Source organism: Fusarium proliferatum (assembly GCF_900067095.1).
Source record: "Fusarium proliferatum ET1 genome assembly, contig: FPRO_scaffold006, whole genome shotgun sequence".
NCBI classification, from domain to species: Eukaryota; Fungi; Ascomycota; class Sordariomycetes; order Hypocreales; family Nectriaceae; genus Fusarium; species Fusarium proliferatum.
The window spans coordinates 2,562,220-2,586,247 of record NW_022194795.1 but is presented as its reverse complement, the minus strand read 5'-3'; the positions used below and the strand labels follow the sequence as shown (position 1 = coordinate 2,586,247).

Sequence of the window (24,028 nt, the reverse complement as noted above, 5' to 3'; positions counted from 1 at the left end):
GTGGCTGGCTTTATAACCTTCACTGGGTGGGGAGGGAAAGTCAAATGTTCAAACACGTAATCAATAACCACGGTAAATTTCCAGCTCGAAGTGCTCAAAGTTTTTGATCTGAACTTAGCATATCGAGCTATTACACTCTCATAAGAAGGTGAGCTGAAATCACTCAGTAAAGTTTGAGTTCACCTCCGTCAACCAATTGAAAGTCCCCCAGGAGGCCTGCGACGCTGAACTATCAGATGATAACTCGTGGAACCCCCTCACCTCTGAACGTGTAGGATCAAGACCATATAGATTCATACGTTTCCCCATCTGACGTCCCGATAAGAGGAGATCCTGGCCCAAGTTGTCGTTCCCATGAGAGAAGCACCCTAAGCTGAATATGTTGATGGCTGCTAGGGTCGTGAGACTGTCGGATAGTCTTTCCGCGCGATACAGTCGCTCTGCGTCGTTAAAAAAGCTGTGTGCAAGTGTAGCTGCTCTACCATCGGACGCGGTGTGAGCAAACTGGCGAGGCGTTAGTGGGTGAAACAAGGAGACAAGAGGGTTGCTTACGCAAGCGAGGTACAGTATTGAGTTGACGAGAAAGGCAGAGCAGAATGTCGGGTTGTGCTGTACCAGATCTGTGAGGAACAAATCCTTGTCAATGAAGCCAACAGCCGAGTTGTCTGTCTCGAGAAAAGCTGAGATGAGCGTTGACGCAGATCGGTCACTGATCGGTACACGTGTCCAGAACGAGACGGAAAGGTCGTTTAAGCGAAGATCGCAATGTTCTTTGGGGCGGGCTTCATTGAGCAAGACGAGATCTGGTTTCCTGTCTTGGGAGAGTGTCAAGAGGCCAAGGATAGCATCTTTTGGTGAGCTTGGTGTATCAATCGGGGGTGAGTGAAGGGGAGGGGGAGATGGTGAGGCGGGAATAGGCAGCACAGTAGCATGGACTGCTGCAGGAGAAGCGATCGGTGTTTCGGGTAAAATGGCACGGAAAGTCGTCCACTCAGATGGCCGTTGTCTAGCCATTAAACTCGGCGACGGGGATCTATTCCGCTTTCCTTTGTAGCCCAGATCTTGAGCGCGTTCAATGACGGTTCCAATATCATCACCAGCCTGTATCCTTTGTAATATCTCCTGATTCGTCTTACCGCCTGGCCTCCTCAAAGTCTCAAACAAGGTTCTGAAGCTTCTGTTTTCATCCTCCAATTCTTTGACCCTCTTTTTGAGCTGATTCGAGTGCATTTCACGGTCGTTAGCAATATCAGCATAGCGACACTCGCCCCCACGGCGCTGACACGCAACACATGTGGGAAACTCGCCGGTGCACTATTAATAAGTAAGCATCTGTTCACAAAAGGGGCGAAAGGGGGACATACCCTGACTTTTCGGCCCCTGCATGAGTCGCAAGCGACAGCGACAGCGCGTCTTTTGGGTGCGGGAGTAGGGACAGCTTCGTTTGATGGATTGGTTGGAGCGCGGGGTAAAAGTGGATGGTAGTTCATGGTAGATTCGACTCGTAACTTAATTCATGCACGGACTTGACGTGTTTGGCTGGGTTCCATCGATGGATTCATTCATGTTGAAGGGGGGATTCGCAAATTGTTGCGTCATGGGGAAATGGGTTTGTTGGGTTGTTCAGGCTCGGGAGTGGAATGCAAGACGGATGAGTCTCCGTGTCTCTTCATTGGCTGCATTTTGTTAGGGCGCCTCGCTTGGCCAGGCAATCTTAACGGGCCGGATCAACGATATCCCTTGAACTGTTGATTATGCATTCGAGTATCTGTACCTGGTACAACGATTGCTAGTACATCAATAAAGATTATCGTCGAGTCCGTGGTCTACACAAACAAGTAAAGATCAATAAAAAATATACTGGCTCTACAGAATCACGCAGAGGCCGCAGCTACATAATATCATCTATGTCTCACCCTCATCAGGCGGACGTCTAAACTGGATCCTAACCTTGTCCCAGATCCTCAACCACGACGCAACAATCACCAATTTACAATGCTCATCCAATTCCTTCGCCATCTCCAAGTCTTTAAATTCAAATCGTGTAGGTTTATCAGAACCCATATTCAGCGCACCTACCGCCAATACTTCAGGCCTCGAGCCCATGTACAGTTTCCATCCTTCACCATCGCCAAGATTTCTCCACTCAAAACTTGTTCGCTGCGGCGCGTTGACGTTGAAAGAATGAGTTGCGTTTCTATCGCCCAAGAGACGATAGTGCATGGTGATATGTGCAGGAGAAGATGTGTTGGTGAATTCGAGCTCAGCGCTGTGGCGGGAGTATTTTACTGTTGCTAGTGGCGATGCGTTTTCATCCTTTCGAGGGAGGAGATTTACTCTGGCTTCGAAATCGTCTTCTGTGTTTTTGTATGTGCATGCGATTGAAAGTGGCGTGCTGCCGGAGTTGCCGCGTATGTTGAATTTCACCTCGGAATCGCCTTGTTTATGGATGGTGAAAGACGTAGGCATAATAAATTCCACATCTTGATTTGAGGGTGAGTAACCCGGAGGAGGGGGGAGGACCTCCAGAACGACTTCTTCTTGACCCATGGCGACGATATGAGATGAGCTTGTGAAGTGAATGAGAAGTAGTGCTGGACCTTGGCTTTATATACGAAGTAGTGCGGCTGAGATCATGGTCTTATACGCATGGGCGTTTGTTGTTGCGCCACTGGGTCTTTTCTTTGTGTGGGTTCGCCCACGTGCTTCAGCCTATTTGTTCCGTAGGTCGCTGAGTCTAAGGATCACTACCTTAACTAGAACCAACTGAGGGCACTTTGAGCTTAGCGTCCTCGGAACACCTTTGAAGCCCGAAAGATCACACAAATAAGCATAACTTAAGGTTAAGATTCTTGTTGCAAGACGGTAAATATTCATAGGAAGTAAATCTCTGCTGTTTGATACAGAACTTGTGCGCATCTAGGCTCGCCCGTCACAGATAAGATCTAATAATGACGCTTCCCAAAGAGGAGGCTAGCCAAATGCCCGTCAGAGTCTCTACCGATGGAAGGCAGAAATCATGGGAGCTTAGTCCGATGAATCCGATCCAGAATAACCATTGCGCAAGCCAAAGTACAGGTACTCCCATGGCCAAGGTCATATGAAGCCGTGAATGGCGTCTCATGAACGGAGCAAGAGACTCGACTTCAGCAGGAAGGGTCCCGTAGTTGTGACCTTCAGATCCCGTTTGCGACTTTGGTAACAGACATTCCTCCTCCATTGGGCTGGAACACTCCTTTGATTCCGCACCCGATTCGCCATCTTCTTTCTCACTAAGCTTGCCGGGAGTTCGTATCGTACGTATGACAGGTACAGCCATCATCGCAACAACGAACAGCCATAGAAGTGCACCGCCAAACATGAGTGCGGTGAATGGTGATCTTGCTGCCCTTGACAAAGCTCCGAAGTAAAAATCGTGTATACGACCATAGTTTACGGTCAAACACATGTGGTAGAATGAGAAGGCTTGAAGGATCGCTTCCGCAAACATTGCAGACATTGAGGAAGTCATGTCCTGGAACTCAGGATTCTTGGTGCCGTGGGACGAGATGGGAAGCCAACTGAGGCGAGGTAGTGAACACCAAAGTAACATGAGCTGTATGGCGGGAACATCCTCGTAGCCAGGGGTAGTCTGTACAATAGTTGTGTTGGCTAAATTGGCGAGCAGGTGGAGGCACCCGAGAAGAACTCCTCCCAAGATCCATCGCGCTGAGTTGTAGAGTAGCGGGCGGGAATTGGTGGTGTGAGTCTGTCGTGAATTGTTGGCGTGGAGTATAGCAAAGAATGTTACCAAGTTGACCAAGCCGATACTCATCAGCTTCCATTCATTGGAAGGGCATTGCGCATCGCCTTCCGCGGATCTGGGGTAGATCCTCCATCGCCATGGGATCATGTCACGGGGTTGAAGTCGCGGCGGCTTACGCCACGTGTACCCGCAACTTTCGTTCATCCATCGCCGCTGGGTGTGAAGATCCTTCGGGCTCGATGAAGCGCATGGTTCTTCATGCTGGGGCATAGCAAAGGTGTTGCAAAAACAGGCCTTGTCAAAATACTCTCCCGCAGGAATGAGACTATTGGTGAGGTCGTAGCTTGCAGTATCGAAGCTGAGAGGTGTCATGGAGTGTCGTCGGCTGTTGTACTCCCATGGACGAGCTGCATTCCCGGTATGTTGTGTCGTAGCCGTGAAGCTGCAGGAGCCGATGACATGGTCGAACGTCTCTCGGGTCTCGGCGGAGGGCGACTCTCTCAGACACGCTGGCGCTTCGTTGGCGATGTCTATGGATGCGTATCCATCGGTCAAGCTTTTGGGTGATAGGCTTTGCAAGATATTCGTATCTCCAACATCAACAAGCCACCTTCTGCCAGTTGTCGTCTGAATCCAGTGATGAAGTTGCGCCTTGGCGAGGATAGATCTGCTACAGTATTTGCTGTAGCGCTTGACAACGCTGGGTGAGAATTCGGCGCTCAGACAACTTAGTTCAGTAAGCCACTGGTAGTGCGTGCAAAAGATGAAGTACGAAGTGCAGCGGTGGCGGGTGCACTTTGTCATGGCATCCAACCAAGCGGACTGATCCTGTTGCGCGATGCACTGCGGCATTGGTGACAAGTCCTCCGGGTTGACCCAACCTGCACGGTTCTTCATTACGCTTGGGTCATCGTCTCCGCTCGAAACATCGTGGGTCGAATCTGTTGCTATTGTTAGTGCCTTGCGGTCTCTATGCCGTGGGGCATCACGCACTAGTCAAGGGTTCCCCAAAGACCCCAGCGATTAACAGCGCCTGGAGCACCGTCTGGAGTTTCATCATAGTATCGACGCCGCAGCCGTCTGAGCTATGGCGAGAATAGAAACAAGAGGCGACTTGTTTTGTTGGTATTTCGAGGTCAGATGGTCTTGTTAGCGGATGCCTCGTTGCTTGTGCGGGGAAGACGCGTAAGTCGGGGATCAATCATTCCGACCAATGAATCCCAGTTGGTTTTCAACCCTATCACGAGATTGCATTCGTGCGTCTACTTGGCTCTTGAGAAGTCTCCTAAATTTAAGCATGAATTTCGGATCTAAATAAGTTCCGGCCCTTGGCAGTAGTGTCGAGTTCCGAGACTCGATCTTTGTTTGGAAACATGGGAACACGACCCTGCATGTTTCGTCCAGTCCCTTTCGGAGATCGTGTGACATTTTGCTGTTCGTAGCCGAGAAAGCCAAGACTAAAAATAACATCAACACCTTACCAGCCATTTCAAATCGACGGCATACTCTACGATGAATTCCTGAAACAACGGCAAGAAATAGCAGGAGTTTCATCTTTTTCAAATGTTCTTGTTGTTTTGACTAAGCTCTGTGGCCCATGTCCTCAAGCTCCAGTTATTTTTGGACATGATGCTTGTCTCAGCTTGTGAAACGACTGGAACACCACCAACAAGGCTGATCTTTGCCGATATCTACAGAGCGTTTGGGATCATGCAGATCTTTAGTCTCTATAGATAGATCAACTGTCCGGTATAAGTAAGGCCCTTTCTACCCAGAACAACTTCTATCCCTTCAACTCACGAGTATCAAGACCATCAACAATCCATCCACCTTAGCAAACTCGGCTCACAATGCGTTCAGCAATCTTGCTCACCACACTGGCTCTCTTCCTTCCCGCTGCCTTTGCCGAGGAACTCAGCGCAGATGATGTACCCACTGCTTGCAAGACAATCTGCCAGCCCATCGTCAACCTTACCAACGCGTGCGACATTGACCCCAAGGGTCCTGAGAAGCACAGCGACAGACGAAGGGACCTTGTCATCCTCGACCACGAAGACGACGACGAGCCCATCGAAGCGGCTTGTATCTGTACGAACAAGAGCTTCGATGTCGAGGGCGTGATGGGACTGTGCGCGAGCTGCATGGCGCAGAACAGCAAGGACACAGAAGGTAAGAGGTCGAAGCGCGTCATGGTATCGATCTCCTCGCTGATGTTTTGTGAAACAGATATTGATAAAATCATGTCGCAATGCTCCTTCTCGTCTACTTCCTACGTCCGTGCAGCAACGAGTCTAGTCTCTGGCATCGAGGTTCAGGCTACCAAGCCCGCTGCAACAGTCACGCCCCTAGCTACAACCACTGCTGCTGCGGCTACAGCGACTGAAACTGTCGGCAACAGTGCTGGGAAAATCACAGGCACTTTTATGGCGGTTACATGGGTCAGCTTGGTGTTATTGTGCGTTCTGTAAATCTATAGACTCTCTATGCCTGGAGTTCCAGCGTTAGAGACTAAATACAAATACTACCTTCCAGCGTTCTTCGAGGACTTATGGAAGAGAATATCGTGTTCTCATTCATCACCTGTGTTTGCAGCCTAAAGCTTAACTTTATAGGCGGCAGTCATCCCCATAGTCCTTCGAGGACTTGATGCCGGCTCTAATGGCCTTTCCATCCAGTATGCACATTGTCTCTGTCCGCGAATACAAACCTTTCGATTCAAGACTTCGAAATGATGACATGCTGCGATCTTTCGGGTACAACAATGAGAGGTGACTAGAAAAAAGCACTTCTTGCATCAAGCTTGTTCCTATATCATCCACCGCTAGCTAGTGCCAATGTAAGCCCGAATTGCACCTACACAGGCATCCCAAGTACGCTGTCACGTCGGAGCATGGAGTTTCGCGGAGGTCTACGACCACTATGATCCCCGCTGTCGTGGTCGGAGCCTGTAAAACTGTACAGAGGGACACGAAGTCCAGCTCTGCAAGATCTGCTACAGAGAGGTTGCCCGTCCAGATCCCTCTCACCATTTCAGGCTCGTCTGGATTTGATCCCTTCTCGCAAAGCAACTACCCAGTCTCATCCTCGGACTGAGGTTTATCCCTGAGATGCCTCGCCGTACGTGGTAGGCCCCAAAGACATGCTTCGCCAATGGCTCCTCCTTGACAGCTACCCCTTGGTAGTGATGCTACTGTTGTCCTTGTCGTAGGAAAGACAGAGTTGACTTAGCTTGTCTCGACGGCGCTGTAGGTCCAACGTTCGCGATCGCTCGTTCGTCTGCAGTTGCCGTAGTTTAGAAGCTTGTTGCTTGTGTCGCTGGCACGTTATTCTCCATGATCGTCCTCCCAGGCGACGGCTCATTTACAGTGGCCGATACAATCTCGTGTTGCCGTTGTTAACGACGGGTATCTTGACTCGTAGACGTGGTGCGAAGACGTGGGTAGTTGGTCGTATCGTGGTCAGGGGCTGGTCGATCATTTCGATAGCTTGCGATAGGGGTATTGGTGATGGAGACTTCGTGTGATGAATGACAAGAGACCTGAAGCTGTCAAATAACATGTCAGCAAAGTATTGCTGGTCCTGGAATGCATTTCATCGACCCAGTGTCAAACTCGCTCAGTCAATGAGCGACTGTCAACAAACGGCACCGAGACCAAAGCATGATGTCGGGAGAACCCACAAGGAGAGCATGAACAAGAGCTGCAGATGGATGCATGAACGCGGTGAACACTAGATATTGGCTGGCGGCTGGGGGGTTGGGAGGAGAATACGTGAAGCTTGAAAAGTCTGAGTTGAGCAGATCCGAGGGGGGGGGTTTATACTCGCGGGATGACAGGAATCAGAAGCAGGAGCATGTCTTGCGGTCTCCAAATTGCTGAAGATGAAGATGGAGATATGTCAGGAGAAGTTCGTGCTCGTACTGGGTCTGGCAAGTTGCATGTTCGCGCGAGTTCCCCGTCCCGGGCGGAGGAACAGACTCACATGGTCTGTGGACATGTTCAGCAGGAACAACAGCACTGTTTCTTTCAAGGAAGGCTTCGAATTGGATGACTGTCACTTCCTGTAGTTGGGAGCCTGAGGCAGTGTAGGCTGAACGAGCAGAGGAGGGGACAGAGTGACAAATACGGGCCAGTGTCAACGAGGGAGAGGGGGGCTTGCGTGCGGACGAATCCTCACCCGCTAGCTGTGCCCGCTAGTTCTGCCTGCCACAGATAAACAACTCCTACGTACAGTGGGATTTCACAGCAAACTCCAGTGCAGGAAGGAGTTCCGCGAGCCATCCCCCAGAGCAGGGCCGCACAGCACGACTGTATTTTCAAAACTTCTGTTCACAACAAACCAACAACCACCATCCACTGTTGTCTTCCTTCCTTTTTTCACCTTATTTCCTCTTCAATCATGGACAACCCTGCCGAAGGTCCTCGTAAGTTTCCCTCTCAGCATTTCCCACCTTCTTGCCCCAAACCGCTGACCAGCATGATCACAACAGCAGCATACAACGTCGGCGACGTCCTGAAGTTGGAAATTCTTCAGAGCAACAACGATGTCTTGCCCCAGTACGAGGAAGTCTCGGTCGAGATTACCGAGCTCATCACCTGTACCATGGCTACCGTCGTGCGTGTCAAGTTCGACAAAGGTTGCGCCGTCCTTAAGCTCTACGATCGTCGATTCGGCAATGGACTCCGCGACTGCGGGTACGAAAATATCCCCTACTGTGAAGAAGCCAAGGCCGCATTCCACGGGTTCCTGAAGCGAGGCGCCATGGGCCCTTTCCTCAAAGAGATGGACGACGAAGACTCGACGTCTGACTTACGAACTGCAAGCCAGATTCGCGCAGAGCCAGATGGAGTTGCCCGCTTCGAAGCACTCCTATGGCGATATACCGACAAACACTATAAAACTGAGACTGAGGCATACATGCGTATGCAGGATCTTCAGGGAGTCCTTATCCCGAGATTCTACGCTGCCGTGCTTGTGGCCACTGGCAAGAAAAACACCAGGAAGAATTCGTACTTTGATATTCATGGCATCTTACTCGAGTCCATCGAAGGCCACTCTCTAGATGAATTCATTTCCAAACCTTGCGCCCCCACAACCGAACAAGAGTGGTTATCTATCGTACAGCATGCAGTCGACTCAGCACACGAGATCAACAAACGAGGCATAATTCTCGACGATAGCGCCCCCCGTAATGTGGTTGTTGACCGAACCTCACACCAGGTTTTCCTCATTGACTTTGCTCAATGCTTCTTCAAGGACACAATCTTCAACACTTGGGAATGGGATACGGACGCGGAGGACTAGGATGCCGACGCTGAGTTTTTCAGGCTTATCAGAGGGCATAGAAATTCTGTACGTATTGGGGAACCTGTAGTGAGGAAGCTGGAAGAAAACTTTGGGTGGAAACTGGATATTGTCTATCCTTAAACGGATGGTGTACATTAGCCTCCATATACGCTGATCTCAGTTCGTCGTAGCAACGATCCAAATCGATAATAAAACTTATCGTCATCAAATGAACCCATATGCAGGAGAGCCAAGTGAAGTGGATTCAGACCATAGAACACCTCCGGATACAGAGCGACACAGAGAGAATATTGCCTTCGTTCCCCGTAAGAAGATAAATGAGCCAAGTAATTCTAATCATGACCCTTCCGAAGTTCATATCACCAATCCTGATTTGTGGGCATCGCTGAAGGTCAAGCTGGATCACTACCTCTATCACATATATCGCGGATCTCATGTCACACTTCTATCTCCTTATGAAGCCATTATTCTTTAATATGGTAAGCTGGTCATGGAAGGCCAGAAAAGATTGGAGAATAAGGACGATTCAATCACATCAGGATATTTGAATCTGCTTCTTGATGCAGTGTTGAGTGGTTCATCTGGGGGCAAGAAGCTTGATAAATGCTTCGAGATGTACTACAAGAAAGAGCCAGATACGATTCAATTTGAAGACCTCTGGACTATATGACCTCGGGGAGCAGTGGTCTATGGGGTACCTTTTCAAAATCAGCCTCATGAGTTTATCGCGAAAAATAGCAGGAGACCCTGGCCGTGGTAAAGAGGCGACACCAAGCCGAGGAGTTACGCGGCTCACACCTTGGGAACTTGAAACCTGGTCTTATGATTGGACAGATGGAACATTGTAAAAAAGAGTGATGGCACAAGCTGTCATATAAATACATCTCAAGATCGTGTTCTCGTCTATTGTGGCTTTTACTGGCAACGCACTATCACCCCTGTCTTCACTAGCCACAAGCATTGTCGCCAACAAACACGAACCTGAACCTTCAAGGAGCAGAAATATCTTATTCGACTACTTACTAGTTGAACTTATCGTAATTATCCTGTACATTGGCTCAGTTCATTGCTTACTTAAATTAACCTTTACATCATGGCTTTTACAATGCGCTGCCCAAGTATACGTGGAACAACGCGTTATACAAGGACGATCAAGCCACAAACGCTGCTAATCACGACCAACACGACCAACAATCAACATTGGTCGTGAGACTCTTTCAAGCTCGGATAAATACTCGGGACGCTTCGGCAGTTAGTCCAACCCCGCGTGAAATTGTAGGATGCAAGCACCTCAAGCATGTGCTTTTATTGCTGATTATAACCAACGCTTCTTCCGCTCTCAATCGTGACGCAGAAACGTGGTACCTTTGAATCTACCAGAGGCTATACCAGCCAAGATATCTCTCGCTAATCTTCAGAATTGCTTTGCCAATCTGCCACCTTTTCTATGTGCTTCGCTTGATAGTCTGAATACGGTTCGTGAACAATGTCGCGTTTGGATACATGCTGACGTGAACTCAGCCGTCGCAAAATGTCTTGATCGAACTTTCGTATGATGATTCGACTTCGGCTGACGCATCGGAGTCAGCCGAATATGTGAAATCAAGATCCGTCTTTCTTGGATGGACAGGACTACAGAGCCGACAGAGATCTCACCCATCAGAGGAACAACAAAGGTTGGGGAGAGAAAGAAACCGCCCCAATGCTAGAGAACCATCTTGGGTGGACATTGATGCCGCATTCGCTCAGACCTTGGGGATTCCTGAAGGACAAGAGATCACTATTACATTGCATTTGGAAAGTCCATCGGCTAGCACCATCAATATCGAGCCTCTTACGCCGGAGGACTGGGAGATTATCGAGCTTCACGCCAGCTTCTTGGAGTTTAACCTGATCAGACAAGTACGCGCTTTGCCTAACCCAGGTTACCATCGCTCCGATGATGTACGCCATTCAGACCATCCAATCACTCTCCATCTGACCCCCACAACAACAGCAAATATCAAGGTCGTTTCTCTTCAACCCGAAACAGACTCACCATATGTTAAGCTGGACCCCAATGCAGAAGTCATTATTGCACCAAAATCGAGACAGAGGCCTTCTCGTAGTCACTCACGAGTAGGCAGCAATAACAGAGCTCGTGCAGCCCCTGAAATCAAGCTATTTCTCAGAGGAATTGACAGAGCACGCCGTCCAGATTTGTTCAATCGCCAGCAAGATGTGAATGAGGGATTAAAGGTCTGGGTTGACAGCGATACGCGACGCACCGCACTCTCGAAAGGAATCAGTTGGGTATCCGTGTCGATCCTCCATCACCCAACATTCCAGGCCAAGGTGAATCCCCGACATGGCCAAGACGGTGCGGATGGATCGACCTTGCCTTGGGTTTCTCCGAAAGTCGTAGCCAAGCTGGAGGAATGGCAAGATGCTCCAGACAACCGGCACGCTGCTTTATCCTCGTCACTCTGTGTAGCGTTGGTTTCCGAGGGCATGGTTGGAGTGCCCATCAAGATTGAGGCTGCCCCTGCAAAACAGGCTTTAGTTGCTCAAAATGTTCATGTTTACCCATTCATAGGTAGCGCGCGGGAATCGACAGGTGCTCTCAAACTTGGGCCTACCGCGAAGCAAGGCCGACAAGAAGCTGGAAAATCGATTCTCAACATGTACAAGCAACCCAGTGCCTTCCGGGGTCTTCTGGACGGCCCTGTCACGGATGGCATGATCTTAGGTCCCCTTTCTTCGACGCCCATGTTTCCTAATTGGACTGGCGGGATAATTCGATTTGATGCCAACCTCGCCCAACCTAGAAAGCCCTTCTGCAACTGATTCCTCAATTCAGGTCGTATGTCCACCATCGAAGTCGAAGAGCCAATTCCCTCGCCAATTTCGAATTCCAACAACGATCCCTTGGATGAATCAGTTCCAGTTCTTGCTGGTGTCGAGGACATCGTCACAGACGTCAAGTCACACTTGGTGCAAGAGTCTTCAGTATTACTCATAGGAGGCCCCGGCGCAGGAAAAAGCTCCGTCAGCTTATTGATTGGGCATCAGTTGAGATCTGAGCAATTGTTTCACAGCATATACATTTCTTGCCAAGAGATGTCAGCACATGAAGAGCGCATTGCTACTATCAGAGACACTATTGAACAATCCTTCCTCCAAGCAGCCCTGAGTACAAGACTGGGCGGCCGTGCTCTGGCAATATTGGACGATGTCGACAAGCTATGCCCTGCTGAGACTGAACTTGTGGTTGGAGGCGATAATGCTCGCTCGAAGCAGATGAGTGAGGTGATTGCTTCAGTCATAAAACGACACTCTGCGCTGGGCGGTGGGGTGGTGGTACTCGCGACTGCGCAGACGAAAGAATCCCTGCACAATGTCATCATTGGAAACCACGTGTTCCGCGAAACCCTTCCTTTGGATGTCTCAAACAAGGTGTGTAGGAGGAAGATCCTGGAGGCGGTGATACAACAAGGCACAGGTGCAGAAAATGAAGAAGGTGAAGAAGAAAGGGAGGGCCTCATCATTAGTCGTCCAGAAAAGTCTGACGGTGCCCAACCAGAGACCTCCAGTGGATCATGGATGGACGTTTTCGGGTCTACAGAGGCAGTTCCAGTAGCTAATGCTGCCACTTCACGCATTTTCAAACCCGACGTAGACTTTGCGGATCTTACGAATCTCACGGAAAGCTACATGCCCCGAGATCTTGTTCTGCTCGTAGAACGAGCAAAGTATGTTGCTTTGGCCCGCTTCATATCACACAACCCGGAGGATGGCAGCAAGATGAGTGTCCCTCTCACGAGAGAACATTTCGAGGAAGCCCAGAAGGGATTTACACCAGTCGCGTTACGAAACATGTCTCTTGGGACTTCAACTACGACATTTGACTCTATTGGCGGCATGACGGAAACCCGCAGAGTTCTTTTGGAGACTATCGAATACCCGACACGCTACGCACCTATCTTCGCGCAATGCCCGCTTCGACTACGTTCTGGTCTCCTTCTCTACGGATACCCAGGATGTGGAAAGACTCTGCTAGCTAGCGCTGTTGCTGGTGAGTGCGGATTGAACTTCATCTCCGTCAAAGGCCCGGAGATTCTCAATAAATATATCGGTGCATCTGAGAAGTCTATTCGGGATCTATTTGAGCGAGCGACTGCCTCAAAGCCCTGCGTTCTTTTTTTCGATGAATTTGATTCGATTGCACCGAAGCGTGGAAGCGACTCAACTGGGGTGACGGACCGTGTCGTCAACCAATTGTTGACTCAGATGGATGGTGTCGAGGGCTTGTCTGGCGTTTATGTCCTCGCTGCAACGTCCAGACCCGATCTTATTGATCCTGCGCTGCTCCGGCCAGGCCGCCTCGATAAGTCGCTCTTGTGTGATTTGCCGCACCTGGACGATAGAATTGATATTCTGCGGTGTCTTTTGAAGAAGCTAAAGCTTGACGAGGACCTCCAAGGAGAGCTTGACAAAAGGCTGAGGGACGTCGCGTCGAGGACCCAAGACTATTCAGGAGCCGACTTGCAGGCCCTTATCTCCAATGCACAGCTTGAAGCCATTCATGAGTACCTAGGAGACAAATATACCGGGGTTAGCTCAGCAGAGACGAATGGAAAGACGCGAGTCCAAGACTCTCGAAAGCCTAGTATTGTACAGTTCTGGTACGGTGCAGAACAAGACCGGCTGCGCTCTGATGCCAACTCTAGCGACCGGCGCACGCAGCTTAGGAAACTCGCCGAGTATGAAGAAACGGTTATGAAGCTACGTTCCAAGGGCAAGTCAAGCCGACGAGGAGTCCAGAGCGAAGGAGATCAGAAATCAGACGACACAGTGTCACATAAGCCGGAGGTCCTACTTGCTTGGAGGCATTTAGAGAGGAGCTTGCGTGTTTCACGGGCTAGCATCAAATCTGATGAGAAACAGCGATTGAGTTTAGTCTATGATGAGTTTGTTGGTGGAAGGTCTGCTGAGCTACGGAATGGTCAAGGAGGAACAGCTGTTGGCAGTAGGGGAACCTTGATGTAAGAAACATATTCGTATAGTATTAAAGCAACAATGTGTTGCTTACTCTACAGTCATCTAAGTAGTATACTACCAAGTATATTTCACCTTCATCTCACAGTTCAGTGACGGGCCAAGTCGAAAATAACCGATCCCCGGTCTCCTACTGTTCTAGTATAGTGCCGACACTGCCAAGTTGCACTGACTATTTAATAGAATGAAAGCCGGCGAGCAACTGATTAATACCTTTCTGTCTATGATGCTCACTGCTACGCCAGGAAGAGGTGATGATATTTCTCTGATCACTTCTTAGTGAACTACGAGTCTTCAAAATCTTCAGTGACAGAGGCTCAGAATATGATCTTGTTGTCCTCAAATGTATGATTGAGAGATTGGTAATTAGTTTGATGCTAAAGGGTAACTCTTTCCGTGCTCAAAGTCCTTTCCTGATAGCTTCAGTGACTTAGCGATGAGCTATCAGCACTCTTCGGGGACCAGTTTCATAGGGACTGGTGTCTAGCACAAAGCTTGAGTTCATTGCGGAGGTGGCGAACCAAACAAGCTATTTTGTCTTCGCAGGTTCGGAAGCCTCTGAGAACAAAACGGACAAAACTGGACCTTTGCTGCAAACTCGCCTTGTACCACTTGATAACATGATTGACACGTATAAGTTTGAACAAATCGCGGCCCTGAACCCTTACCACAGAGGAAGGGAATCAAATCCGCGGAGAAGTCAGGCGTCTCCCTCGTGAGTTCGCGAAAGCCGTCCTTGCTAACAAGTTGGTCAATGTTCTTCCTGGCAATCTCCACGACGAGATCGCGAAGTCCTCTGTCTTCGGAAGGTGTTAACACGTAGACAAGATTGGCAGCGACTGGAAAATCGTCCGTAGCCCATCCATTAGCTATAGATAGCTCAAACTTCTTCTTCGACTCGGTCTTCAGTGCCGCAATGTCGTACTTGTCTGCAATCTGGTACATATGGGCGTCGAAGATCATGGGAGGGGTACCCTGCGTGTTTTCGTACTCAAATGAGTAGATGAATCGGAGCATGGCGTCAACGACACCGGGATCGAAATCCTTGATTTCGACATTTCCTTCGGAGCTCTCCTACGTTCTGTGAGAAGTTGATATTTTAATCTCAACTATTTAACATACCTTCCAGTTGCCATTCAGCATCTTGGCGAAGCACTTTGAGTGGGCTGACAAGATGATCCTGTGAGCCTTGAAGACTTGACCTTCGCAGGTAACAGTGATGTCGGAAAGATAATCAGTGTTGTAATACCTAGCGATAATGTCAGCGCATGTTAAAGATCATTCGGTAACTCGCCTCACTCTTTCAAAGAGGCAAGGAACCCCTCGACTCCTTGAGGCGCCATCGATGCTTGGGGATATGCTTGATGGAGAGAGAGTCTAACCCTAAGTTCCAACTTTGACACTGGCAAAGTTCTCCTTTTTTTCAACGTCAAAAGACTTAGTAAGCGGTCAGAAGAATAAGATATCTTCTTATGTAGGAAAGGCGGACAGATGCGTGAGGCGTACTCTTCGTTGCCTGTATGCGACTACCCGATCCGCCGCCCAGTTTTGGGCTCCCGCATGACAACGCCGACCACCAAAAGTCGAAGCGCTCGACGTTTTCCTCAACAAACCTATCAGCCATGGATTCCGTGGCAGCATGTTTCGCAAATGCAAATCACATTCTTCGCCACTGCATCGGTTGGCGTCTTTCGCCACTATGTTATTTGGGAGGCCTAACGCTTCAAAGATAGAGGGGATGTTTACAAACATGTGCAACTTGTCTTGATGCATCATCGTGTTTTCAAGACGTGGCATCTTGATTGCATAGCAACTGGATAATATCCACTCTTCTTCAGGGTGTTTCCCTTTCCCGTGAGCACAAGCAGATCCGTTGCCTACACATGTGTCGTACTTCGGTCGGATGAAAGCATGGAGCAATTAGCTAATATCCCGCTTTTCTTTCCTCTTATCTGCAGCCAGGCAACAAGCTAAACACAAATGTTTGATCCTTGTAAAGGCACCACCACGAGTAAAGAAGCAAAAATGGGATCTGTGTGAGCTGCTGTCGTCTCCGAATAGATGCAAGGTCGGCCTCCGGCCACAGTAGTGGCGCCTACCAACAGTTGAAGCACAGATTCCGTCGAACATTGTTGCAAAGTCTTCGTGATGAATTCTTAAAGTCACCCAGTCTCTTTCACCTCTCCAACTTGAAATCAGATCTGCAGGGGAATAATGTGTCGCCCCGCGGATGGGCCCACGAAACTACCAGTAAATCCTGCCACTTGCATTGGTCTAGGTACCTCTGTACTCTATTTATCCCGCTTGCAGTTGACAGGACCAAGCTGCAAATAAAGTTCAAGGATTAACGGGTGACGTTGAGCTCTACGCCTATCAAAACCAGCGGATCTTGGTCCGGAACCTTATAAGCGAGCATGTGGGTGCAGGGTTTCAGGGCGTGACATGGAAGGCTTGGGTCTTGATCATGAGATTTACAGGGTCCAGTGAATTCTAGAACGATGGCTTTGACAGACACAATTGAACTGGCGTAGCGCGGTTCCTTTCAAAATTGACTCATAATAGAAATTGTGTGATGGTTTGATGATAAGTCTTTCGTCACTATCCAACGTCTGAGTGATAAATACATATTTTGGTTGGTCTCAGCGATCGTTCAACCATCACCGGAAAAGTAATCCCCTTGACGCCGGCCTTTCCGATACTTTTAGCGCTGGTGGAATTAAAATAAGCAGACACAACGTCTTCTAGCCTGGACACGCCCAGGAATAGAAGCTAAATGGAATAGACAAGAAATATTACTAAAACAAGAATAAGGTAACAATTCGCAATCCACATCGACATTCTTTCACAAAGCCAAGGGCAACATTCTGCAGGGGCTTGCTTTCTCACTTCGTCATTTGCGTCGTTGTGTTTGGTAGGGCCAGAGAACAATTGCCGGGAATCGCGACTTGTAGTAGGAGTGAGGGGTCAAGAGAGCCAGAATGGAGAAGATCTACTATTCTGTTCATCGTGTACTGGGATAGCCACAATGAGTAATTCTTTCGCGCCGTGTCATCTCCCAGTGGTGGAGAAGATGGATGTTGTCTAACAAAGGGCAAGCTGAGGGGGGCTTCCGTGAGGTGAGCTCCACGAGTAGTAGAGATGGTATTTGTGGTCATTATGCTGCTTGGGGAGTTTGGCGATCTATCTTCTGTGATTTTCTAGGTCAAGCTGCATCGTATTTAAAGAAATCGATGAATGATCCGGGCTAATATACAGGCCGTGTTGAAAGCCATCAGACAATTCACTCACGTTGTATCAGGGGGCGTTAGCGGCATTAGGCCTGAAGTGTGCGGTGAAGCCCCTGCCTGCAGCACTAGCGCACACCCATCTTGTGTATTGTGTCAGGCGTACGTTACTGGCATGGCATGGCTCACCCGCTATGAAAATCAGGGTCTTAGGATCCCCATTCAGAAATCATATCAGCGTTCTGTAGGCATTCCTCTTCATCCTACCAGTTTTAAAGTCTCCCAGAATTGTTTTCTGATAATAAATAATCCAGAAATTTTCTTCAAATACTCTTTCATTATGGATGACCCAGCATACACATGGCCTGCATGGAAGTTTGGTCTGAAGAAGGAAGATCTATCTAACAAGCTTCACGACCAGTACAACACTTATCTCGCGCCGATCCAAAGCCCCGAAGCCTTTTATTACGACATCTCCGAAATCGCCCATACCGCGCATTCTGCTGCCGAGTTCCATCGTCTCGCCCACGGTCGAAAACAACAGCGACTCAACGAATTGAACGAGGCCCTCGAGTCTGCAAGTTTCGAGATTATTGGCAATCCGAGGCTCATCGAGACCCTTCAGTGGGAACATGCCATTCAACTCTTTCGTACCAACTCCCTCGACTCGCTCGTTCAATACTTTGCATCATACCTCCCCCGAGAACACCGCTGGCACCCGTTGCGTCAAGACTCTGTCCTGTCGGGCCCCGACCGCACTGAAAGATTTAACAAAAGACATTCCTCTGCTACCGCTGGGAAAGTTAGTCAAGTAAGTACAGACGCCGGGTTTGTCAATGGTATCACGCTTAAAGCAAATGAACACAAACGGGGGGGAACGTGCAACGATAATTCACGTCGCAGAGCGAGACCCAGAACAAGCATGTGGTCTAGGGAAGTTGACCTTGAACACACCCACTCAGCAGCACAGAGAAGAGCCTTGTTCGATCGTCATACAGAGCCAAAGGGACCATTCCTCAAGTTCTCTCCCAAGAACCCGCCTTGCACCGTGGGTCTCAAACTTCAACCCGCAGTTGGGCGCTTTCCAAGTAGAGTCGGGTTGAAGAGGAAACGCGCTTGAAGAGGTAAATGATGGCACTTTTAGCTCATAATTATATAGCCAAGTCAATAGAACGTTTTAAATGAAACTATTCCTCTGTCCGTATAGTAATATTTCTACCCGTGATTTTAGAATGCAGAATGTCAATTGCGAATACAATAAAGAGTATCTTGGTGTCACCAACATATCGGCACAGACATCAAAGTTAACCGCGTTACAAGGATTCACACGACTTGTCGATTCTCATCGTGACTATCAATTCACATGCTGAGTTGAGCACATGGTAAATTTACCTCGGCGTAAAGACTTAAATAAGTGAATCATTGGCAGAGTTTGTCCCAACAAAACGGGATTAGTGGAATTCAACAAAATCAAATAGTCAAAACAGACTAGGATCTGGATTATCGCTTACATACTTATCACTAGCAGCATTGTTTGTCCTTAAAGCTTTATCCAGAAGCAATTGATCCTTCACAGAACTACAAAACAACATACGACACTTGGATGTAATGGCGGTAAAATCACTATGGGACTACATCTTTATGCGCTCTTCTATCTTTGTGTTGCACCTCATCGCGCCCTTAAGCATTGTCGTCTCTCTCACCTTATCACTAGTCAGGCTCCCATTTCAGATTCCGAGGCTTCTCGAGGCATGGTTTATTCTTGAAGCAATTTTCTACATCTTCATCTACCTTCCGCTGAACAGCCACCTCCAAAAACCCGCAAATCATCCTATTGCACCCTGTCGAGCCGATCGCCAAAGGCTATTCCAACAATGTCACGATAATATTCCAGACGCAGGCCAGTATCTAAGGCGGTGGTTTCGTAATGCGCCAGAGCATGAAATCAAGCGTGAGAACGTCAAAGACTTCTTTCGATGGGGCTTTCTAAACATGGAAGATTGTGATTCGACATATGATGACGAGTTAGAGGACTACATCAAGCAACTAGAGGAGCTGCTCGGGAGAAGGTTGGAGCCTGGCCGGGGGAATGCTAAATGCCTGCGCCTGACTCTTGACAAGGTCGAGATGCTTCATCGGAGTGTAACATGGTATCTTGTGAGTATCTATCAAAGTATTGGCAATTCAGTTCCACTTGCCATCGACCACTAACTTCAACTCTCTACTATTCAGTGCATCTTTGTTGTCGACACGATAGCATCTACTTATTTGCTATACCATTCCTTCAGCTTTCACCGAACATCGGTCTCCCAATGGTTTAACACTTTTCCGCTTCGGCCTCTAAGTTTAGTTACGCCCTACAAATCTCCTGCTAAGAGGGTTACCTACTGGCGCCGGCCACATACGTCCAAAACAAAACTACCGATTCTCTTTATCCACGGCATCGGCGTGGGGCTCTATCCGTACATAAATTTCCTGGCTGACATCAATACCCGCTACGAAGCCGATGGAGACATTGGGATCATCGCTGTGGAGATTTTGTCAGTGAGTTCTCGCATCACAGACCCGGCTATGTTGAAAGATGAAATATGCGAGGAAGTTCATCAAATATTGTCTTCATATGGGTGGGGAAAATGTGTCTTAGTCTCTCACTCGTAAGTGGTATAAGACGAATTCAAATTGTGTTATTAATAATTTCAATGTGAAGATACGGAAGCGTTGTTGCCGCACAGCTTCTCCGAGACCCCAAGACATCCATCAGTATCGGCCCCGTTATATTTATTGATCCGGTATCGTTCCTGTTGCATCTACCTGATGTAGCATATAACTTTGTACGTCTATCGACGATGTAGTCTACCAGTTGATCTCACTAAACCTCTTTCTCCAGATATGTCGACGTCCAAGTGAGACTAAGGAGCATCTACTCTCCTACTTTGGCTCCAAAGACATAGGCATCGCTCATACCCTATTTCGGCGCTTCTTCTGGGCCGATAATCTACTGTGGAAGGAAGACCTACAGGATCGTCCTGTGGCCGTGGCTTTGGCCAGCAGAGACAGTATCATCGATACAAAATCGATTAGGGCATATCTTGTAGGTTCAAAAAATTGGGCGCAAAGCCCAAATAAAGAGACAGGAGAGATTTTAAGCGACGGTAAACTGGATGTGATCTGGTTTGAGGAGTTGGACCACGGTCAGGCCTTTGATCACAAAACGACAAGGCTGCGTCTCGTTGAGACTGTTCGGGCATTCTGCAAGGAGACTGCGAGCCCTGAAGTAGGGGGAACGAAGAGCCGGATGGCGTATTAGCATGAATAACGAAAGCTTATAGTCCAAAGACTCTTCGGTAAATTTCTGCGGCTCGCGGGACCAGTGGTTATCGCTTGTGTGTATGACAATGACATATTAAGCTGGTTTCCTTGGTGTTTGCAAACATGCTTTTTGCTTGTTCAGTGTTTCGTCGTCTTGGGCACGGGTGTTCTGGAAAGATCCGAATAAGACATCGGCTGGCACGGGCTCAAGTGACGAAACACTTGCCTGAATTCCTCACTTTACTATAGCATATGGATCAAACGCCCACAGTCATTGTGTACACATATCATGGTATAGAAAGGACAGTTCAAATTAAATGACAGATTTATGTACATTGATATCATTGTGCTCTCGCTTCAAACAAAAAGCCATTTGCTTTTTGCCAGATCTAGCCAATTCTATTAGCAGTTGTCCAGCGATACGCCGGATCAACAAGGTGGTTCTCGACCTCAACGATAGGCATGCCGCCCATTGTTGAGGTAGTGGCTGTAGTGTCAATAGATCGACGGTTGTCAGGTCGCTCGCTCATGACCTTGTTGTATCTCCTAGATGCGGGAGAGAGGGCACTAAGGGAGAAACGACGCTTGGAGCTGAAAAAGTGTTAGTACAGACATACGTTTAAGCGATGGTAGAAGACTCACTTGGGAGCCATGTTGTTATGATAATGATGATATGAGATAGTAGTTATGTTTGAAGCGCAGATTTCTTGAAGCAGTGTCGTAAAAGCGTAGAGATTTGTGTTAATGTTCTTCTTTTCATGTTCGACTTTGGCAGTCTGACGCCATTGTTATATAGGCAATGGAAGTGGTGATCGATGCCAATCAAAGAAACAACCATATCATCAACAATCATACCTCAGCCGCGAAGATTCGCCGTTGCGATGTCATATCGACTATCATTTCTCCTAGAAACTCTCTGAGCTTCAACAGAAATCCCAACGATTCGACAGCATCGCCACAGTGACATCAACTTAGACCCTGAGTTCCTAATATGGTACGACCTGATCAACCGTGCCGCAAATATGACGCGCCAACCTGACAAGTGATGAGAGATAGATTTAGCCAGGTATATAGCCGCCCAATAGAAGAGCCACCAGATCGCCAATCCCTATTATGTGGTGGCTTTAGTATAGCTGTCGCTCATCAGTGGCTCTGAGCAATGGCTGGACGAGACCCTGATCAGCGTGAGGGTAAGACAGCTGCGTTCTTGCGTTTCAATGCAGGGACAAAGGCTTCTCAGAAAGCATCTTCCGGGTCATTTATGACGCAACTACAAACCCCTAGGATGCAACAAAATACCGGACCTTAATCCAAGGTGTCAAGATAAACTCAGCAAAAGATATCCTAAACTTATCTTGAACTCATACTAAGTTACCTAAGCCCTTTGCCATTTAGGTCCCGAGTTTTTTTTCCTCACATCGCAATCAGCCTCCCTTGTTACAGCTCAATACACTGCGGTTCCGGAACCTCAAACCGCGTCAAATACCAAGCTTGAAGCGTCCCTTCCATGTACCAATCGATCCCCATCGCATCTGTCAATCGAGCAATCTCAACTGTGTCTGGCCAGTCGCGGTCCCAGTCCAACTGTCGCCAGTGAATCCTAAAAGGAGGCGGACAGTTACTCATCCGCAGTGAGAACTTTTCTCGAAAGTCCAAGTCCTGGACTTGCATAGGGTCAAGAGACTCCAGAGCCTTCCAGAACCTGTGTCGGTTGGCCAAGTAGACCTTTGAAAAAGAGTCTGGGCAGATATTGACGTGGCAAATGGTAGGGATTCGCGGCTTCTGGGATGTTGCAAGGTCAGACTTCCATTCAAGAAGCTCAGTCTTTACTGCTTCGGCGTGTGCCACATGGTACGATTTAGATCGAGACGGGTTTTCTAGAAATTCGTTGAAGTCGCTGTTACGATACCCGGTGTAGCATAATGGTCCGAGCCTGTTATCGTCGTTTGCTCGGGAACGCTCCCAGAAAGCATATCCTATAGCATCGATATCCTCAACAGGGATGCAAGCGACGGAGCTGGCAGGTGTCTTGACTTCCACAGTGTGCGAACCACGGAATGGATAGAACCAGTCCCCAAATTCTTCTAGTCCCCAGTTCTCAAGGAGCAGCTCGCTTAGGCCCGAAAGGAGAGGAAGAAGAGACTGAAGTTCACGGACCAATGCATCCTGGTCCTTCCCTGTCGATGGGCTTTCAAGGATGACATTCCTGACTTTTTTCAAGTCATCCACGCGGTATTGGCCTATATCCCAGTGACAACCTGAGAGTAGCATACTGTACTCAGGACATGGGTATGGCGTGTGAGCTTCCCCCGGAAGGCCAGATCCGTAATACCTGTCATATGCCCTCGGAAAGGTTTCTACTGTATGAGGGATGTAGAGACGGTCTCTCTCGGGATGAAACCAAATTCTTGGACCTGTTGTTCTAGTTGCGAAGAAGAGCCGGTAGCCCCAGTTGACGAGCGCTTGTCGTGATTCTGAGCATACATGCAAGAACACAGGTATCTCAGCCTCGCTGTACAAAGCACACTTGCGGGTCAATTCAAATGCGAGCTCAGGAAAGTCGACGAGCCAGTCCGTCGGAATGCATGGTGTTTCTTCTGATGGTTGCCAAGGCTCGTAAACGGGTGAATTGGAGGTGAAACCATACGTCTCTAGGCATGTCTGCTTGTATTGGCGGTTATATGAATCCCATGGAATTCTGTGTCGCCAGTTATGCGCAAATGCTGCCAGATCCGGGTGTAGCTTCGGAACTGGCAATTTGACTAGCTTCTCCTTGTAAAACTTTTCGAATGCATAGTCGAAATAGCTCTCGTAGTCTTGGTCGATCCATGCCCGCTTCTCCTTGGGATTGACTGGCCCTTCCTCAACACGAACGACCCGTGGAGGGGTGGCGAGGATATAAATTGTGTGTCGCAGATCATACGGGAGAAATCGAAAGAGATGAAATTCTTCCAGTCTCGGTTTTGTGCTAGACGTATTATCCGCTTTGGATCGTGGATTTCTCCGAGTCTGAGTCATCTTAACCGAACGATCAGAAGGACGACCAGGTTGGTTTGAAGACTGAAGCCAAGCCACAGAGCTAGAAATAGGTGTCTAGGAGCAGTCCAGCACATGAACTGGGACGAAAGAAGTGAAAGTTGCAAAACGAATTGAGGTAAACAAGGTTGTTCGAAGAGCCTTGAGTGATGGACAACGGAGAGGACGGGCAGTAGGCGCCAATCCTGCCCAGGCAGGATACCCCACTATGACAAGGATGGTCCACCAATCATGTTGATCCGCAAAGGCCGTGGCATCAACAAACACGGGACTTTGCATACAGTGAGTGCTACGCAGGTGCAGTGAGCCTCGGGGAGCGAGTGAATTTATGATTTTAGGAGAGGGGGCTAAAATAAACTTAGCAAAGAGT

The 24,028-nt window shown here is 48.5% G+C and overlaps 11 protein-coding genes across 11 annotated transcripts; 5 read left to right on the top strand and 6 right to left on the bottom strand.

Annotated features, from left to right (window-relative positions):
• Nucleotides 1–159: 159 nt before the first annotated feature.
• Nucleotides 160–1,490, bottom strand: FPRO_09902 (uncharacterized protein; the record flags this gene model as incomplete). Its single annotated transcript, XM_031233343.1, has 3 exons — nt 160–504; nt 553–1,314; nt 1,365–1,490. The coding sequence occupies 3 exons, from the start codon at nt 1,488–1,490 to the stop codon at nt 160–162; spliced, it is 1,233 nt and encodes a 410-aa protein (XP_031083190.1).
• Nucleotides 1,491–1,905: 415 nt separating this feature from the next.
• Nucleotides 1,906–2,550, bottom strand: FPRO_09901 (uncharacterized protein; the record flags this gene model as incomplete). Its single annotated transcript, XM_031233342.1, has 1 exon — nt 1,906–2,550. The coding sequence occupies one exon, from the start codon at nt 2,548–2,550 to the stop codon at nt 1,906–1,908; it is 645 nt and encodes a 214-aa protein (XP_031083189.1).
• Nucleotides 2,551–2,932: 382 nt separating this feature from the next.
• FPRO_09900 (uncharacterized protein) lies at nt 2,933–4,802 on the bottom strand (the record flags this gene model as incomplete). The annotated part of the gene is made up of 2 exons (XM_031233341.1): nt 2,933–4,686; nt 4,739–4,802. The coding sequence occupies 2 exons, from the start codon at nt 4,800–4,802 to the stop codon at nt 2,933–2,935; spliced, it is 1,818 nt and encodes a 605-aa protein (XP_031083188.1).
• A 793-nt stretch (nt 4,803–5,595) lies between these two features.
• On the top strand, nt 5,596–6,213 carry FPRO_09899 (uncharacterized protein; the record flags this gene model as incomplete). Its single annotated transcript, XM_031233340.1, has 2 exons — nt 5,596–5,914; nt 5,972–6,213. The coding sequence occupies 2 exons, from the start codon at nt 5,596–5,598 to the stop codon at nt 6,211–6,213; spliced, it is 561 nt and encodes a 186-aa protein (XP_031083187.1).
• Nucleotides 6,214–8,143: 1,930 nt separating this feature from the next.
• FPRO_09898 (uncharacterized protein) lies at nt 8,144–9,049 on the top strand (the record flags this gene model as incomplete). The annotated part of the gene is made up of 1 exon (XM_031233339.1): nt 8,144–9,049. The coding sequence occupies one exon, from the start codon at nt 8,144–8,146 to the stop codon at nt 9,047–9,049; it is 906 nt and encodes a 301-aa protein (XP_031083186.1).
• A 437-nt stretch (nt 9,050–9,486) lies between these two features.
• On the top strand, nt 9,487–14,080 carry FPRO_09897 (putative peroxin-1; the record flags this gene model as incomplete). The annotated part of the gene is made up of 3 exons (XM_031233337.1): nt 9,487–9,531; nt 10,574–11,780; nt 11,892–14,080. The coding sequence occupies 3 exons, from the start codon at nt 9,487–9,489 to the stop codon at nt 14,078–14,080; spliced, it is 3,441 nt and encodes a 1,146-aa protein (XP_031083185.1).
• Nucleotides 14,081–14,590: 510 nt separating this feature from the next.
• FPRO_09896 (uncharacterized protein) lies at nt 14,591–15,432 on the bottom strand (the record flags this gene model as incomplete). Its single annotated transcript, XM_031233336.1, has 3 exons — nt 14,591–15,163; nt 15,212–15,338; nt 15,389–15,432. The coding sequence occupies 3 exons, from the start codon at nt 15,430–15,432 to the stop codon at nt 14,591–14,593; spliced, it is 744 nt and encodes a 247-aa protein (XP_031083184.1).
• Nucleotides 15,433–17,653: 2,221 nt separating this feature from the next.
• On the top strand, nt 17,654–18,433 carry FPRO_09895 (uncharacterized protein; the record flags this gene model as incomplete). The annotated part of the gene is made up of 1 exon (XM_031233335.1): nt 17,654–18,433. The coding sequence occupies one exon, from the start codon at nt 17,654–17,656 to the stop codon at nt 18,431–18,433; it is 780 nt and encodes a 259-aa protein (XP_031083183.1).
• Nucleotides 18,434–18,921: 488 nt separating this feature from the next.
• FPRO_09894 (uncharacterized protein) lies at nt 18,922–20,620 on the top strand (the record flags this gene model as incomplete). The annotated part of the gene is made up of 4 exons (XM_031233334.1): nt 18,922–19,470; nt 19,546–19,967; nt 20,021–20,144; nt 20,201–20,620. The coding sequence occupies 4 exons, from the start codon at nt 18,922–18,924 to the stop codon at nt 20,618–20,620; spliced, it is 1,515 nt and encodes a 504-aa protein (XP_031083182.1).
• A 391-nt stretch (nt 20,621–21,011) lies between these two features.
• FPRO_09893 (uncharacterized protein) lies at nt 21,012–21,275 on the bottom strand (the record flags this gene model as incomplete). The annotated part of the gene is made up of 2 exons (XM_031233333.1): nt 21,012–21,213; nt 21,265–21,275. The coding sequence occupies 2 exons, from the start codon at nt 21,273–21,275 to the stop codon at nt 21,012–21,014; spliced, it is 213 nt and encodes a 70-aa protein (XP_031083181.1).
• Nucleotides 21,276–22,059: 784 nt separating this feature from the next.
• FPRO_09892 (uncharacterized protein) lies at nt 22,060–23,640 on the bottom strand (the record flags this gene model as incomplete). Its single annotated transcript, XM_031233332.1, has 1 exon — nt 22,060–23,640. One exon carries the CDS (start codon nt 23,638–23,640, stop codon nt 22,060–22,062), a length of 1,581 nt encoding a protein of 526 aa, XP_031083180.1.
• Between the last annotated feature and the right edge of the window lie 388 nt (nt 23,641–24,028).